Below are 16,112 nucleotides of genomic sequence, written 5' to 3'. Positions count from 1 at the left end.
AGACTTATTTTTTTTAATCATTTAAGCTTAAAGCAACATTAACTCATCTTTCAAAGCGAGACTACTTTTGCATCATAGTCACCAACAAAGGAGAACTATTTTTAATTTCAGATTTGCCCATACCGTCAGGCAACAACCTGGGAAAGTCAGGTTCAATTGCTGGAAGGCGTCTTTCAAGGAGCTCAAGTTTCACCCCCTGCAATGTTTTAAGGAATGGCAATGGTCTACTTGGGAGGCCAATACACGAAGATCCTTTCCATTTGAAGCCACTGATAACTCAAAGTGATTAAGCTCGGCTTTTCAGAGGCTGCTCCTAGGTACATAATTCTAGTGACATTCATGGATGCAGAGATTTGAAGTACTAAGAAGCGTCCCTTGTTCGTCAGGGATGCTCCATCAGGTCTTAATACAGCTGTCCATTAGTCATTCCTTTGTTCCGTGTTGAACTTTATGCTAATCAGGATGACAATCTCAATCGGTAGGTGTGTGTGTGCGCACTCTATGTACTGACTAGTGAAGGCTTTATTTATTCCCTCTACAAATTGCGGAATGAATTTCTCCGGATAGTTCTCTCACGATCAACGGTTACGATGCCGAAACCGGGTCAGGAACATTCACGATTCTTTTTAGGAATCGGTACTCTTTCTCCGTTTTAAGAAGGGAAAGGGTGGCAATTCTATTTGAGTGGGTTTGCACTCAGTGATAAATTTGTCCGCTCCCTTTGATTACGACAATTACGCAGGAAAAAAGTGGGCGCCAAGCAAATTGTTTCCATCCAAAGATTGGAGTTAGCACATGTTCAACGACATCATCAATGGAGCACTTCTTCCTGGTTTTCAACTTCACAGGAAATGCTCTTCACCCCCTCAAATACATGGCATTGGGGGACTAAGATGAGCCAATAACATGACATGAAAGCCTATTTCCGTAATTGAAAAACACGCCTTTTCCAGCGAAAACTTTAAGGCCTAAAATTGAATGCATTGTGCCAAGCCAACTTTGGGGGAAGGTGCTTTGACTACTTGCCTTCGTTGCAAGCTCAGTTTTGCACTCATTTTGTCTCCAACACATGTTTTTGTGGTGGCTTTTAGGTGCGAGGGAAAGCGAGATTCAAAATACCGGACCACAAAAAGCCAATAGGATTGAAATCGGAACACGGTTTTAGACCCGCTTTATGACTTTATTACATCCCAGAGGGGACGAAAGTGAAGGAGTGCCAATCAAATTGGAAGTCGGGTATGTTTTTCTCAGGCTAAAACTTGTTTGTCTCTTTCAACGTCCATGAGGAAAGGCAGGGAAACTAGTGGTTACGTCACCCAATTGATTGCCCAGAAAAGTTCCAAAGGGAAATAAATCGGAAGTTATCTAACTTGGAATGGCGTTGTCTTACGTCGGAACTATCGGGCAGGGCATTTGCAATTTCAGGCCCTACATTTCGAGTGAATGCCAATTTTTCACACTCGACTCAATAAGGCATTGTAACCGGAGGGGAAAACGCCGTTCATGAAGCCAAGATCTAATTTCAAGCCTAGGGTAACGAACTCTACAATTTGCATCAACACTTTCTACTTGGATGCCTCATGGCGAAAACACTTACCCTGTACTTCTCCCTCAGCTAACTCGACAGGGGGTCATAAATTGAATCTGAACCGTATCAAACAGAACCTGATTAAGAGCATTCCCTCATGTACTCGACATGACCTCCCCATTACCATCAAAGTCAAAGTCAACCTTATGCATGGTTCTTGGGCACAATAACTACACATGCCATCTGCATTCACTTCGAGATAACGCCGCCAGAGGCGCCACTTTGTTGATCTTTTGGCACATTGCAATTTTCTTAGACAAACAGTCTCTTTCCATGAAAACCAAACCAGCGTTGATGTTTGATTTGAACTTGGTGCGACATACAACTCATCGTTGAACATTGGGTAGAAGAGCTCATCTCATGCCGAGACAACAGAATCAATAATTGCACGTTGGCAACAAGAATTGGTTTCCTGATCGATGGTCTGAGCAAATATTAAGAGCCCCTCCCGTCCCTTCTCTGAGAAGAGTTGCTCTTATCGATAAGCCCGATAAGCCCATGGCCAATTTCACAAATCAGGCCTGGGCCAAACCACCTTAATTGCCAACAAATCGAAACGACCGACCCATTTTTAAATAGAGTTGTTAAAACATCTCAGGTTTTTTCGAAAGTTCAAATGGTTTCAACAAAAAAGTGTCTCCACAATCCAGAGGGTTTAGTCATGGGCAACACAGTCCTCCGTTGGATTCGAGTTTGGCGAGAGTGGGTCAACCCAAGCACTCCTTGGTCTTGGCGACAAAGTAGGAGAGAGAAACCTGATTTGGTATTCCAGGTGAGATTTGAGTTCACCACCACAAACTCGAGACTATTGCCCCTCCAAGCTGAAGGTTTGGGTACGACCATATCGTTGTTGAAGGGAATTGACTTTGTGTCAGTTTCATGAGGGGGGGGGGCTTATTATTTACTGGTTGGCAAAAAGCGATATCACGTAATGGCATACCTGAAATAAGATAAGTTGAATTTTAGGAAAAGATAACCCCTGTTTAGTGAACAGGTTAATTCTGGTTCTCTTCTTGCTTCAAGAACAAACAGGAAGACATTTGTAACACGAGAGGATCTTAATGGTACTAATCAAGCCATTTGCCACAAACTGCATGTATGTGATGGGAGAGAGAAAAACATTTGAGGTTTCAGGGGTCACATTTTGTTATTACCTAGGCAAAATGAGCCTTCAAGTTCCCATCAAAAAAGGTTGCTAAACTATAGGCTTCTGACGCTTACTCACAATAGTTTGAATATGGCCCGTTTCAAAGATACTTTGTGCTCAAAAAAGTTGCTCAAATTTAACGAGTTAATGGCAACACTTGAATTAATCATTCATGACGTCACGATTCAATTCTGCGAAGCACTTACAGCGTGACAGAAGAAGGCAGACATGGTCACTTTTGCACTTTATTTGCGGATGAATAAGTGCCTTCATTCATTGAGATCTTCTATAGGAATGTTCGATCTCTTGGCCGCTGAGTGAAGAGGTAATGGCAAAAGCTTCATTGCCTAAAAAGAATCAGTGCCTTTGATTCAAACCCTCGAGGGCAACGATGACGCTTGAAATGACGTCAAAGTATAGACTTCTCTATCTACGTAGAGAAGCAAGACCAAGAGAAATCCATGGACTGACTCTGTTTATCTTCATCCCAGTGATCTTGTTCAGTGCTCGGTTTGGTTGGCTCCCCCTTCTACTGTAAATAGTTTCAACCATAAATCTTCTTGACAAGCTCGAACTTTCGAGTTGGAAAACGGGCTATAACCTAGGATGATCGATAGTGGTTATGGTTTTAGGGTTTGCTGTCATGTCAGTACATCTACACAGTCTTGTTTGGGATTGTACTATAAACTGCGGTTTGTGGGAGTTGCAAATTCAACTTCGAACGAATGAAGCGCAATTCTTGGGATGTTTCAAGTTGCACTTTGTGCTCAAAACGGCGACTGACCTACTCTGCTCAATGGATTTCCTGACAAGGAAGGTTCTGGGAACTTAAGAGGACATAAATTCAACGTTGCTCATTTCGATCCAAGGTAAACCTTTTTTAGTGCCTCACCAAAATGAGTCATATGAGACTTAATTCACTCCAGAATTTGAGAGGAATAAAATAGCGATAAGGCAGGATTAAGTGGTCAAAATTCCCGCAAAAGACATTGCTATAAGGGATTGGATTCTTAACATGTATGCAAAACGATGGGTAGGTTTCGTGATCCTGTATTATAGTTTACTCGCCTCTTTCCCAAATTGTAAAGCAATCTTGGTAATATTCGAGATTTCGCTCGATTGACCAATTTTCTATGACTAGCAATTCATAACTTGGGAGTTGTTGGAAGTTGTATAACACATAATTTTGTGAGCCAGACAATGGTTCTTGGCTCAAACTTGGTCGCCGAGCTTAATTGTCTCAGGGTGATGAAATAAATCTTTAATAGGATCTTCACGAGTTGTTAGTTGAGCATCATTTAGCGCCTCATAATTGAGGCCAACAAGGAAGTCCTCATCCATCATTGGCACCGATTGGAGAGGCTTGTCAAGTGCCAAACCAAACGAAAAACCAATCAATATATGCCCTTTTTAACTAAAAAAAACAAAATACTCGCCATCTACTCTCAGCGCAATCATCGGGTTGAATGACATGCCCATGGGTTTCAAGATCAAGATTTGCCAGAAGGATTGAGAACTCTTTGCATTTAACAGAGTGGGTGTCTTTGTGTAGAGACGTTCACGTAGGCGAAAAAGCGCTACATGAGTACGTCTCATCACGACGTCATTGTCATTCCTCTAGCGTCGATCGTCTTGCATAAAGGTCTTTATCCGTACAGAGTGCAGTCGGAATGGGCTGAATTGAAAGTCTAGCTAGAAGCCAAAGAGAAAACTCAATCTCTTTGTGGTCAAGAGCTCATGACATCGCAGATGATCATTACAAACTCATCTAGGCTTCTCCGAATCGAATTGCCCGTACCATGGGGCCCAAGCCAGCATCCGGATGAAAATAACTCTAATTATGATTGGAGCCATGAAATTAGACCCTACTTTCTAGTCATGTTGGAGCTTTAGCCCCTGATTGAGATCCCATGTTTTTCATGGAACTATGTCTACACATGTGGATCGTTAAGCGATGAATAGTTTTCATGATGGGGGCATTCCATCGTGTGTCATCATCACCACTACCTCCACCACCACCCTCCCACATGTTCGGAAAGCTGTTGGAAGTAGATTGGATCGGAATACCAACCATGAATAAATTATCGGTTTTGAACAAGATTGATTCAAGGCTTCCGTCGCTCGTGATCAGAAGGCAGAAGAGCCAAAATGTCTGCCAGGTCTTTGGGGCCCCAATAAAAGAGCACTTTCTGTGACTTCCAACCTCTCATGTACCTCCAATTCGTCTCCGTCCAATCCAATTACTTTCGTGCATTAGCCAGGCAGTTTGAGAAAAACTCGTCCAACCTACTACTGCATCTGATGGAAACAGTCATTTGGAATTGGCTTGGTCATGCTGGATGATGGCCAGAAACATATAAACAAAAACAGTCCCAGAGTCGTTTTAGAACCGATTTAGACGTTCTTGTCATGACACAAGGGCGAAAACCAAAGAGTAAGGAGTTCAAGAGAGTTGAACGCAGGAGAAAAACGTACGAGGAATTATGGCTAACAAACAAGCAAAAACCAAACTTTGCCTTTTTAGTGATTCTTCCTCGAAAAGTGTGATGGGCCCAAAATAACTTTGATATCTATCTCACGTTTGTGAACAACGTAAACGGTGAAAAAATCTAAACTTGCCGTTTCCTACTTTTCATGTCACGGATACCTCTTGTATCGTGGTCTGTGATCCATCGCCCAGACGATGGTAAACGTTATTCTCCACCGATTAGTTGGCGGTACTACTTTTTTAAATCTTAACCTGACCTAATAAAGCCTAAACTAACCTTACCTAACCTAACCCAACCTAACCTAACACGATATTAAAAACCCCAAAAGTCTCTATCTAAACCTTATAACATTTGGCCACAAAGTTAAAAATGAGCTCCGCCAACTAATCGGTGGAGAATAACGTTTATCCCAGACGATGACTGAGAAGACGAACACCCATTTTTAATGATTTAAACTTGGTTTGCATGACAAAACCATTCGCGGGTTTCTCTTTGGCTACCGTGGGAGTCCTAAATTGCTAGTCTCAAAAAGTCCCGGAGCGTGAAAATCTGAATCTTGGGGTGGAGATGACAAATGTTGGGGTTTTTACATCTTGCATGAGATTCACTTATTTGATGGTATTTTCGAACAAAGACGACTGTTTCAGACTTGATTGCTACAAACTGGTTCGAGTTGTCGCTCAAAAAATTAGTTTACGAATGAGTGATAGTCGCCTTAAGGCCTGCTTGTCTAATCCCTTTTAGAAGCTATAGCTTCCAAAACAGATTGGAAGGGCATTAAAGCTACTCGTAGTATGTATTCCCCATTGGCAACACCATTACACTACAAAACTGAACTGAATCGAAACACCTGCTCTTCAAACGTCAATCAATGAACACCGACGTCGATGCTGGTATTGTTTTCCATCGAAACTTTCCAAATTGGAACATGAGAATTTGACACATGATATATGCACATATAAAGCATATTCTATGATTGGATCGATTCTTGTTCACATTCCACAAAGCGGGATTGACAAAAGCAAAATAGACCTGGCAATTACTGACGGTGGAACAAAAGACATTTCGAATGAAATGAGCACAAGCAATCTACCTTTAAACCCACGAATTTATAATATTAGCATGAATTACAAAACACCAAAATCAATTGAATTCCCCGCCAAAAATCATTTCGTTTGAACTTCCCGCTAATGACTAATGAAAAAAAAAGCGTGACCAACTTTATTTTGCAAGGCTGAAATATGATGAAAAAAAGACTCAATTGAGCCTCTTAAGGTTGCTATTAACTCAATGTTGTTGGCTAAAACAGGTTTAATTTTCGATAAGGGGCATATCCATCTTTTGAACTACAAGAAATATATTCTTCATGCCCATTTCTTAATTAATGATTGGGTCGTGTTTGCTCAAAACTCATACCTGTTATTCTTAGAATCTCAGTGGCATCAATTGAAAAGTCAACAGCCAGCGTTATCTAGCTAATTACGTTTAAATTATTGGTTAGATGAGGCGTGGCTTCGAGCAGAAACTGATTGTAATATTCGTCTCTATCAAGTAGGAAGCATTGTCTACGATGTTTCAGAGCTCCAGCTACACATAAACGCCCACTCTATGTATCCCTAACCTCAATGTAATTCGTAAGTCATAGAAAAAGGTTCTCTTGCTAAATGGACAAGTAAGCACAAAGTAAAAGTGAGTAAAAGCGTAACCTGTCATGCTCTGGAAGCATTGCAGAGTATGAAATGGATGGAGCTGGGGCAGACAGGCTCATATCTTGCAAGCTAATTCATAATCCAGGGTGTTAAAAATGGATCTGGAGAATACGTTTTAGGAGTCATTCAAGCACGGCAAATGCTCATCTAGTCAGTCTACCCCATGGTACGCAAGAAAACAAATTCAATGTGAATGGTCCCGAAACAAAGAGGATGAGTTCGTATGCAAGTCAGGATCGCGAGCAAACTCCCATCACGATTTTAATGCACAGGCAGAGAGATGACTAGTGGTGCATTGCCGAATTATTGAAGAAGGTCGAGAATCGTCATTTTAGTCGGCCAGACACAATGACATGGAGAGACGGTCCCAATTCATTAATTATTGCGGTAATTCAAATCTCTCGGATCAGAAATTGATTTGCCGGTCGAAATCATTCAGGTGTGTCATGAATTTCAGTTTTAATTTAATTGTATTTCATTCGTTATCACTTTCTGGTCTTTAGGAATGGATTGAAAATTGTGGATAAGACAAAAACGCTCTATAACTATATAATGGCTAACACTACCTTAAGATTTTAGGGCAGCCCATTTGAACTTGGAATGCTAATGAATTGGATAGATGAAGGCAACAAGGTAAGTTCATGAATCAAAATGGTCTTTTCAAATCGCTTGGAGACCTAAAACATACATAGGTTTGAAAAAGTCCTTTGTGCCTCTTCTAGTCATCTCTGTGCATTTGCAGCTCTGTCAAATCGAGAACAACCAAACGAAAAGGTATGACAGCCAAGGGAGGCATGATGAATTGGTCTGGACAGAGTTGAGAAAAAAGGTTCCGAGTGAATAAACAGTTCGTTTTTCAAGGTGTCATTTTCAGCATATCAACACTGAGATACACAAGGACCACCTTCAGGACTACATTAGACTTAGAACCCACTCAAGAACTAAAGACAGGAGAAATGTTTCCTTCTCAGATTCAAACCCTACCATTTTCACTCTCACATATGGAGTTTATGACCGAGTTAGTCCCATTGTTGACAAACAAACCAATCCAGAACCAATTTGAATCCCTAACCCCCTCATCTCGTCGATCTCTCGCCAGATAACAACCACCGACCTCCTCACTTTCCCTTTTCAACGGTGGAATTGTTCCCCTCGAATACAAGACGTTACAACTGGAAAAAAAAATATTTTTCTCGGGAGGGTAATCGTACATAAATATGGTAATTGGGAGGAGTACTCTCGCCATATGTTTGGCACTCCATGGGATCCTCTCATATGTGTGCGAATAGCACACGTAACAACTTGTAACGTTGGGACGAAACAATGGAGTGTTAAATCTTTGTGTGGAGCACATTCAGGGTTTATCTCGAAAATTATCCGGCCACTTTCCATCTAAACAAGCTCCAAGTTTTATTCCTCTTCCTTATTTCCTTGGATACAATCTAAGGATACTAGGAGGTCAATTTTCGTGTCGGTGAAAAATTGTCATACTGACGCCTCAAAAAAGCATAAAAGGAACGTGGACGAGGTGTGATGCATATTTGCACCTCATGCACATGTCACACCTAAGAAAACACGCTCATTGCCACATGTTGATGATGGGATACACTACTTTCGCAATCATCTGCCGTGGATGCCAGGAAACATGGTGTGTGAGTGCGTGGAATTGGAAATAACCAACGTACAGTCGGGAGGATATTTTTAAGAATCATTTATGGCGCTGGAAGTGAAAAAAAATTCAGGGCCAAGAGCATTTTCACAAAGCATATTTGGGCAAGGTGCGTTCTAACAGTGTTATTCGTTGTCAAACAAACTGGAGCATCATTCGTTTGCGTTTTTTTACCTCATGTTCTGTAGTCGAACACCAGATCTTGAAGAAAAAAAGGATTATAACCAGCTTTGAAAAAGCCAATTCGTCTGGATAAAACTGTAAGGCTTCGCTTTTGGTACAGTGTCGTTACACAATTTATTGGATGGATCGCTACCAAAAAGTCGTTGTGTTAGGAATACTAAATCAATCCTCAAATAAAAAATTGTATGCAAAAAAAAAGAGCCAAAAGAACGCAGAGAATGCTTTGTACCATGCGACCATGGAAAAATGCTGACTACTCTATTTTACATAAAGCTGTGTATGATAAATATCTGAGGAAGCAACCTGTTCATCCATTACGGATAACAATACCTGCATTGCATTTGAAAGAGACAAAGCCTTTTTTGAAGACCCATCATGAAACCAAAAATGGATCGAAATTTATCTTCCTTAAATACAAGCAAGTAACTGTTGCAGTCAGTGGTTATTTTCATTCAGAGAACAAAAAATCAACTCTCACGCTTCTTCATATTCATGTTCTGTGATTTGGGCAGTTGTTCACTTGCTACATTCGGGGACGATGTTCACTTGCCAGTGATTTTACGCTCATTTACACCTCGACATGGGGAAATTATGAAACACAAAATCACGATTCCGACAGAATTTCTAAACTCCGTGTAATTAAGGGAGTTGAAAAGAAGGCACGAACTTGTCGAGGACGGAGCAACAGGTTTGCCAAAACTCATCTCCAAACAATTTATCAATTCTCCCTCCCCGAGATTTACGAGTATTTTCAAAGTAAAGCTGCAGCACCACATGATGGATCAAAATATCCATAAGAGCTTGAGGAGGAAGGCCAAATGGCCTGACAAATTGTTATTTTTGTCGGAATGCAGACAGAGTGTATCCAAAATCTTATTCCGCAGAGATTAGGAAGCGTCATGAAACCCGATAGCTAATAGGATTGGACTCAGCCTCCCCCAGAATCAGTTGGCGATACGAGGCATTCACAAAAACACATCACTCTATGGCTGGATTGCTTTGATAATTCAGCATATCCACAAACAACGTCTTTCTTGTTTGCAAATTATTCCTTAAATAGACGCTCACTTACAAGCATTCAAAGCTCCAAGACGACCAGAAGGGAGTTGTCCAAGGTGGCATCCTCGCACCGCAAAACCACGAAAGCCTATTTGAACAAGGTCAAAGCCTGCTAACCAAATAGATAGATCGGGATCGGCACACGGCTCTTTTGTGCGGGTAAATCAGGTCACTTGCTGTCCTTGCTCTTCATGACTCATGGAAATTTGGGCTTCTTTTTATCTCGACTTGCGAGATAACAGAGACTTGCCATTCATCCAATGATCGGGAAGGAGACCAAAAAAAAGCTGGACCACAAAAGACTGACGCGAGCAATTTCCGAATCTTTCTCCTCTCACGTTCTTCCGAGAATTGGAATGAGATGATTTTACCCTTCCACGCAATACGAGGGTCAAAACTCAGGAGCGTTTTGAGCCAATGTTTCGAAAACTCTCGGATTGTTTCTCATTATTACAAGTAGTCAGAGTTCACCTGAGTTGAAATTTGTCCGAAGTGATTCCTCGAAACATCAAGAGTAGACCCAAATGAGGGAATTGGTCTCCGAATCATTTTTCAAAAGCGGTAAATCGGACCCCTAAGGCCATTCCAGCTCTGTAGAATTGACCAGAGCTGTTCAGAGACATGATTTGGGTTTTTTTGTGTACAAAGTGAATCCACATCCTGTTCCTCTGATTGCGCTACCCTATGCCCTTTAAGCCCATAGTCGTGAGTTTCAAATGAAATCGATCGATTTTCCGACATCACTTCCTCCCTTAATGGAAGAAATGTCAGGAATTTGACCTTAAAATCGCACTGAGCTCAAAATTAATCAATCTCCCATTCCAGCAACCAGGCCTTCACTCTTAAATGTTCCGCGTGTTTTCTAAAGTCACTTGGAAGTCCGCAAGTTAGGAAAATAGTTCTCATAGCCGAGGCAACATTCATGCCATCCACAAAAACCGCTACTTTGTTACCCCTGAATCCTGAATCCTGCCATGGACCAGACTGAATGGTAAATCACGAATTTTATCTCCATAAGGTAAATGACACGGTACCACAAATATTAGACCGAATTACACACGTGACGGAAGGATCGCAACAAAGGCATCGCATTTTCCCAGCCAATTACTGGTTTATTGCCCCGTCCAACGCCAACCAAGTGCTTCAAGGACTCGATTTTGGCGTCGGATTGAAGGGGTTTCTTGTGCCCTCTTTCATATGCAAAAGTGTGACCAATTCTTAATCATCTTAAAGCCAATTCCGGGATTGTCCTGCTTTTTAAAAAAGAAAAAAAAAAGATTGAAACGTCCTTGAACGGGAGGAAAGAGCGCGTAATCATGAAAGCTTGTATTTGCCAAAGAATAAAAGATCCTACAAAATCATCTCCAAGATGAGTTTCAAGTTTTTTCTTCACTTCAAACTTAATTGGACAGAGGCCCGTCTTAGCCTTGAATCTCGTTGCTTTGATATTGATTCAAGTCGTGACTCTACAATTTCAAAGAGAAAACAATTTTATCTCTCACACCCTGTATGATGGTCGTCGACAGTCGGACGGAAGAGCACGAAAATTTTGGTACCCTAACTTTTTGGAGACTCATCTTGGGAAAAATTGTGATGACTAAAGCTTATAGGGTTGAAATCGTTTTTTTCTGGCTCATTAGAAATGGTGCAAGTTCCATCATCAAGCGTCATCCTTGAGAAGAAAGTTGAACAGGACGCCAAAGTCTGCCAAATCATTTATTATTCCATACATCCCAATGCCAAGATTGGGGATTTGAGGCTATCTTGAACCCATGGATAGCAACAAGTGTCTCCAGGTCCCACTTTTGACAGTCATTACATTGTGGAAGTAGCAACTCGTGCCCGATGTTGGTCACGCCACGAATTCATCACAAGTGCAATCCAGAACTGGACTGGATATTCAGTGAATGCCACAAGCACAATTAGGGATTTTAATCTGATCCTAGGAGCAACAATTGCATGCTTCGCAACCAGGAGAACAAAGAATGAAGGACCAAACAAGTGACCAAAGCTAAGCTAGGCAAGGAAAAAAAGTGATGAGCTAGAAGCAAGGAACAAACTGTCCGTGGAGGCAAAACGCAAGTTTTTAAGTGCATTCTTTAGCATGGATACGCAAAAGAAGCTGGATCGTGCATAGCTACATTTGCTTGATGTGATTTGGTCTCCAAACTAAATAAAAATAAGTGAATCAATGTCATAATCTAATCGGTACGGAGCAAGGACACGTTGACCACCAGCAATATCAAGGGTCAAACAACATTTTCAAGTAACGTTGAATGCCCGAATGATTCTCCCATTCGTCTCAAAGTACACGCTTTTGATTATGAAACATTTTGACTGCGTTGGCAACTGCAAAAAGTTTTGGTAGGTGGCTTTAAAAGATCTTAAAGCAGAATGCATGACCGAAAAAATGACAGAGCGAGGAAAAAATGCGGAACACCAATTTTTGTGAGTGATGTTGCCAATCACTTCAAAGGGAACGGAATGGAATCACCACTTGGCCATCAAGAAGAATGTGCGAGGAATTAATTAAGAACCCTTTGCCATTGCATTTATTTTGCACGATAAGCCAATCGAACGTTACGTTATCCCTTATCTGTCATGGAAATCTCGAGTTGACATGAGTCATATCGGATGATATCCATACTGCCAAAGGCATCCAAAACAAATACATGAATCCCAATGTAAGCCATACGCAAACTTCAAAGCTTTTCAAGACTTTGCTATGATAAGAGAGCGTTATCAGTCATTTCAGGGTCTTTTTAAACCGACGCCTTCTTAATGCCACGAATTGGCTCAATGCCGATATGAATATGGAGTGGGAGTTTCCTTGGGTCAAACCGGGGTCATCGATCACCCCGGAAGAGAAAAGCTCATCCGTCACCGTCAGAAAGACAATGTCGCCACTTTATAATGCACAGATGGGATGCAAGTGGTTAAATTCATTAACGACCGATTTCAGGCGTATTCTAAACGCCTTGAGCCATTCATTCGTAATAAAGGGTCTCTTAGGATGCAAAAGAAACGAGGTCTGACCTGAAGATCAATGGTTATGTCCGACCCATCCAGGAGAATCACTTTACAAACAATGTAGTTCTTGTCCCTTTTGCGGGCGTCGCGTTGAGAGTCGGCGGCCGATCCGGACCTCAACGGTCCATAATGCTCGGCAGCTCCGGCTTTCTGATCCCGACGAGGCTTGTGCCTCCGGGAGAAGAAACGTAGCATGATTTCACTTCACTTTGGATCAGCACTTTCTGGCCTTCATCACGGCCTCGGCCACTATTGAAAACCAACCCTACAACAACGAACTCGAGCCATCCAAGAACCAAAACACAACTGGAGAGGAAAACGGCGAGGAGCAAGAGCTCACCACAGACCAGCCAACTTATAGACGTAGGGTCGGTACTACGTACGTACTAGGTACTAAGTACTCAGGAGGGCGGTTAAGAGGATCTCTCGGTGTAACTGGCGCGGCAGGCTCACAAAATGATCATCTCGCGCGTTCCCGTCTCGATCTTGTCGTTGAATGCCTTACAACAGCGCCAGTTCGTTGAGGAGTTTGGCCCTCGGGTTTTTTTTGTCTTGATACGTACCTCTTGGTGGATGGACTCAATGGCCACTTCACCTCGGTTAATGGCGACTCCGCCTTCTCAGGGCCCCTAAGGTGTGTGCACCTTCGGATATCTGTTGTAGAAAATGTGTTAATATTCGGTCGTGACTACCCGTTATAACTCACATGTGATGTTGTCAGTTGGTGAAGTTTGTCAATGTGTTCAGCAGAATAGAGGCTCAAATCCTCGGAGATTGGCGGTCCTGGATGACCTGGAGAGCCTTTTCTTGGCTGTCTAAGCCGTCCTGGCCAGGGGCTACAAGCCTAGAAACTAGAGGGCCTCTACTACAAACCTGGAGGATCTCCAGAATCCTACCTGTTGTTGACGATTGTTGACGATATTTACCGGGCGGGCGAATGTTGTTCTTCGGAGTCTAAAGAAGTGGTCGTAAAAGAAACAGAATAAGAGCCTCTTGGTGCGGCCCTAGGTGTTGGTGGGATAGTTCATAGTGACTGGTTAGGTTATGAAAGACTGTAATGGTCTACCAACCAACTGGGCTCTCCCTGAAAATGAACCTGGCCATGCTTGCGAGGAGCACACATGGATTCTGTGTGCCACAGGGTCCGATGAAAGTGACCTAACTTTCCGAGAAGGAGAACTTACGACAAATCGGTTATGCCAACGTACATATTCCATACTCTCATCCCTCCCTCCTTCCTTGGTTTTGTTCTCTTGTCACCATCACAATGATTGCCAGATTTCTTACATATTTGTCGGATGCATAAAGCACCCGATTAATGTAGAAACGTGAAATTATTGTCAGGATAAAAAAGAATGGTGAATTGTCAGTTTGATTCCTTGGCCGGATTTCCTTTTAATTTGATCATTTCAGTCACTCTTCGGTGCTAATTGTTAAGAGGAAAATTTTAAGAAACAACTGAATTGCTTCTCTATTTTTGCAAATAACAATTTTACACTTTTACAAAGTGGCACAGCGAATTCGAATATTTTTGAAATTATCATTGCAGCAAAAATGATCTTCAATTTGCTCACACTCAGGAAATTAAAAGGTTGCGTGAGTCGTTCACCAAGAAAACGAGGGTATTTATAAAATTTGGGCATCAAAGTCAAAGCCCTTGTCAAGAACCCTCTTGGATCTTTGGACAAATTTAAAAGCTTGTGTTACGCGAAAGGACCAATAACAAAGTAACTAATGCAAAAACAAGGAATGAAGAAATCTAGGCAATCGAAGCAGAAAAAAATCTGTCTTAAGAACAAGAAAGCAATTTTGTGTAATGAAGTTAAGCTGTTGTTCAGAATTCATATGAAATGTTGTACTTTATCAATCAATATGCCATGGTACTTTGTAAACTTGGATGTGATTAAGCTGAGATAAAGGTTCTATCAAGGTCCCTCGAGGTCATTCCTGGCTATTATATGGATCAACAATGGAATCGTATTTAAGGGGATAAGCAAGAAAGGATTCTAGGAGAAAGTACGTAGTTGACGATTCAGAGTCCAGACTATTTGATATAATACATCTGATTCGGCAACAGTTTTGTGTATTTTGTTCTTGGGACAATAATAGGGTTCCTAACATATTTGTTCTATACAATATCACAAGGTCTGCCAAATTTATTCAACTATTACCAAAAGTTTTTTTTGGATTAGGTCATTAGATAAGGGCTCCTAAAAAGGTATTCATTTATACGGAGAGTTTAGATAAGTCAAGGCTTGGAGCATTTCTTGCTTACCGCCACGACTGAAAACATTGCAGACCCGTAATATTTGAAATGGTTGCCGGGGAATTTCTTTCCTTCAAACCCATCAAAAAACGGCAGAAGCATGCCAAATATGGCTTGAGGTATCCAAGACCAACCAAGTTGTCAGAGCACCCTGGGCAACCTGGGTTTCAAAATGAACATTACGGTCACGCTGTAACTCCGCATCAAAACAAACACTCAACCAACAACTTATGGGATAAAAGAAATCGAAAAAAGTCACGCGAGGTTGTAAAAGTGTGATTGCCAACTAACCAAAGGCTGGATCAGATCCTGTCATAATGCAAAAAGCCAGCAATGATATTGATAGAATCAATCAGATTATTGCAAGAGGCTGCAACCCAGTGTTCCCAATTTATATTTTCTGTTTGATTTGATAATCCTTGTAGCATTTAGGATACCCATTGATATGCCTCACAAATGACCCAGACATTGTGGTAGTCAACTCACTCTTTCTGGCAACCTCAGTAGTGAAAATTGTTTAGATCCCATCAGTGACCACATAAAAAAGTCAGAGTTACATTCAGAGGTTAGTGGCGTGGCTTCACAACACAAATTCTGTCACATTAGTTTACTGAAGTAAGTTTTCACAACTCAAAGACATGTGAGACATGTTTACATGTCCTCAGGCGTATGCATTACAACTTATTTCAATCCTAATAGAGCATTCAGTGCCTTAGGATTATGGCAAAAGAAAAAAGGATTGCAAAATGTTGAGAAGTTGATCTCATTGCGGAATTAAGTAGTGGTTTTGATTAGCAACAAACTTTTACATTCATTGTTGAGTTGCAGATTTGACCTTTATCAACTAATTGGGTTGAGTGGCTATTTGATTATTGAAACATTGAACAAAACAAAATTTACTGAGTTAAAAGGCATGAATCTTTTAAAAAAGTTTTTAAAAAAATATCATATATGTCTTATGCAAAGGTCAAG

General features: G+C 41.3%; 1 protein-coding gene and 1 long non-coding RNA gene across 4 annotated transcripts in view; both read right to left on the bottom strand.

The window, feature by feature from the left end:
• Positions 1-13,541, bottom strand: part of LOC131882651 (band 4.1-like protein 5) — a 24,196-nt gene extending 10,655 nt beyond the window's left edge. Inside the window, exon 1 of one of the 3 annotated variants that reach the window (XM_059229873.1) lies at positions 13,438-13,541. Coding sequence is in view for 2 of the 3 variants with exons in the window: in XM_059229874.1 (XP_059085857.1) it covers positions 12,881-13,069 (189 nt within the window). In the remaining variant the exon portion in view is untranslated. Of the gene's footprint in view, positions 1-12,880; positions 13,310-13,437 lie in introns of those variants that run through there. The other 2 variants (XM_059229874.1, XM_059229871.1) reach the window with 2 other exon arrangements.
• On the bottom strand, positions 2,153-10,295 carry LOC131882654 (uncharacterized). Its single transcript, XR_009373516.1, has 2 exons — positions 9,858-10,295; positions 2,153-2,528 (listed from the first exon to the last, which is right to left on the bottom strand). It is a non-coding gene; the product is annotated as an uncharacterized LOC131882654 (long non-coding RNA).
• Positions 13,542-16,112: the final 2,571 nt, after the last annotated feature.

This window comes from Tigriopus californicus, chromosome 6 (assembly GCF_007210705.1).
Source record: "Tigriopus californicus strain San Diego chromosome 6, Tcal_SD_v2.1, whole genome shotgun sequence".
Lineage (NCBI taxonomy): Eukaryota > Metazoa > Arthropoda > Copepoda > Harpacticoida > Harpacticidae > Tigriopus > Tigriopus californicus.
The sequence above is the reverse complement of the archived record's forward strand: the minus strand, read 5'-3'. Positions and strand labels throughout refer to the sequence as shown.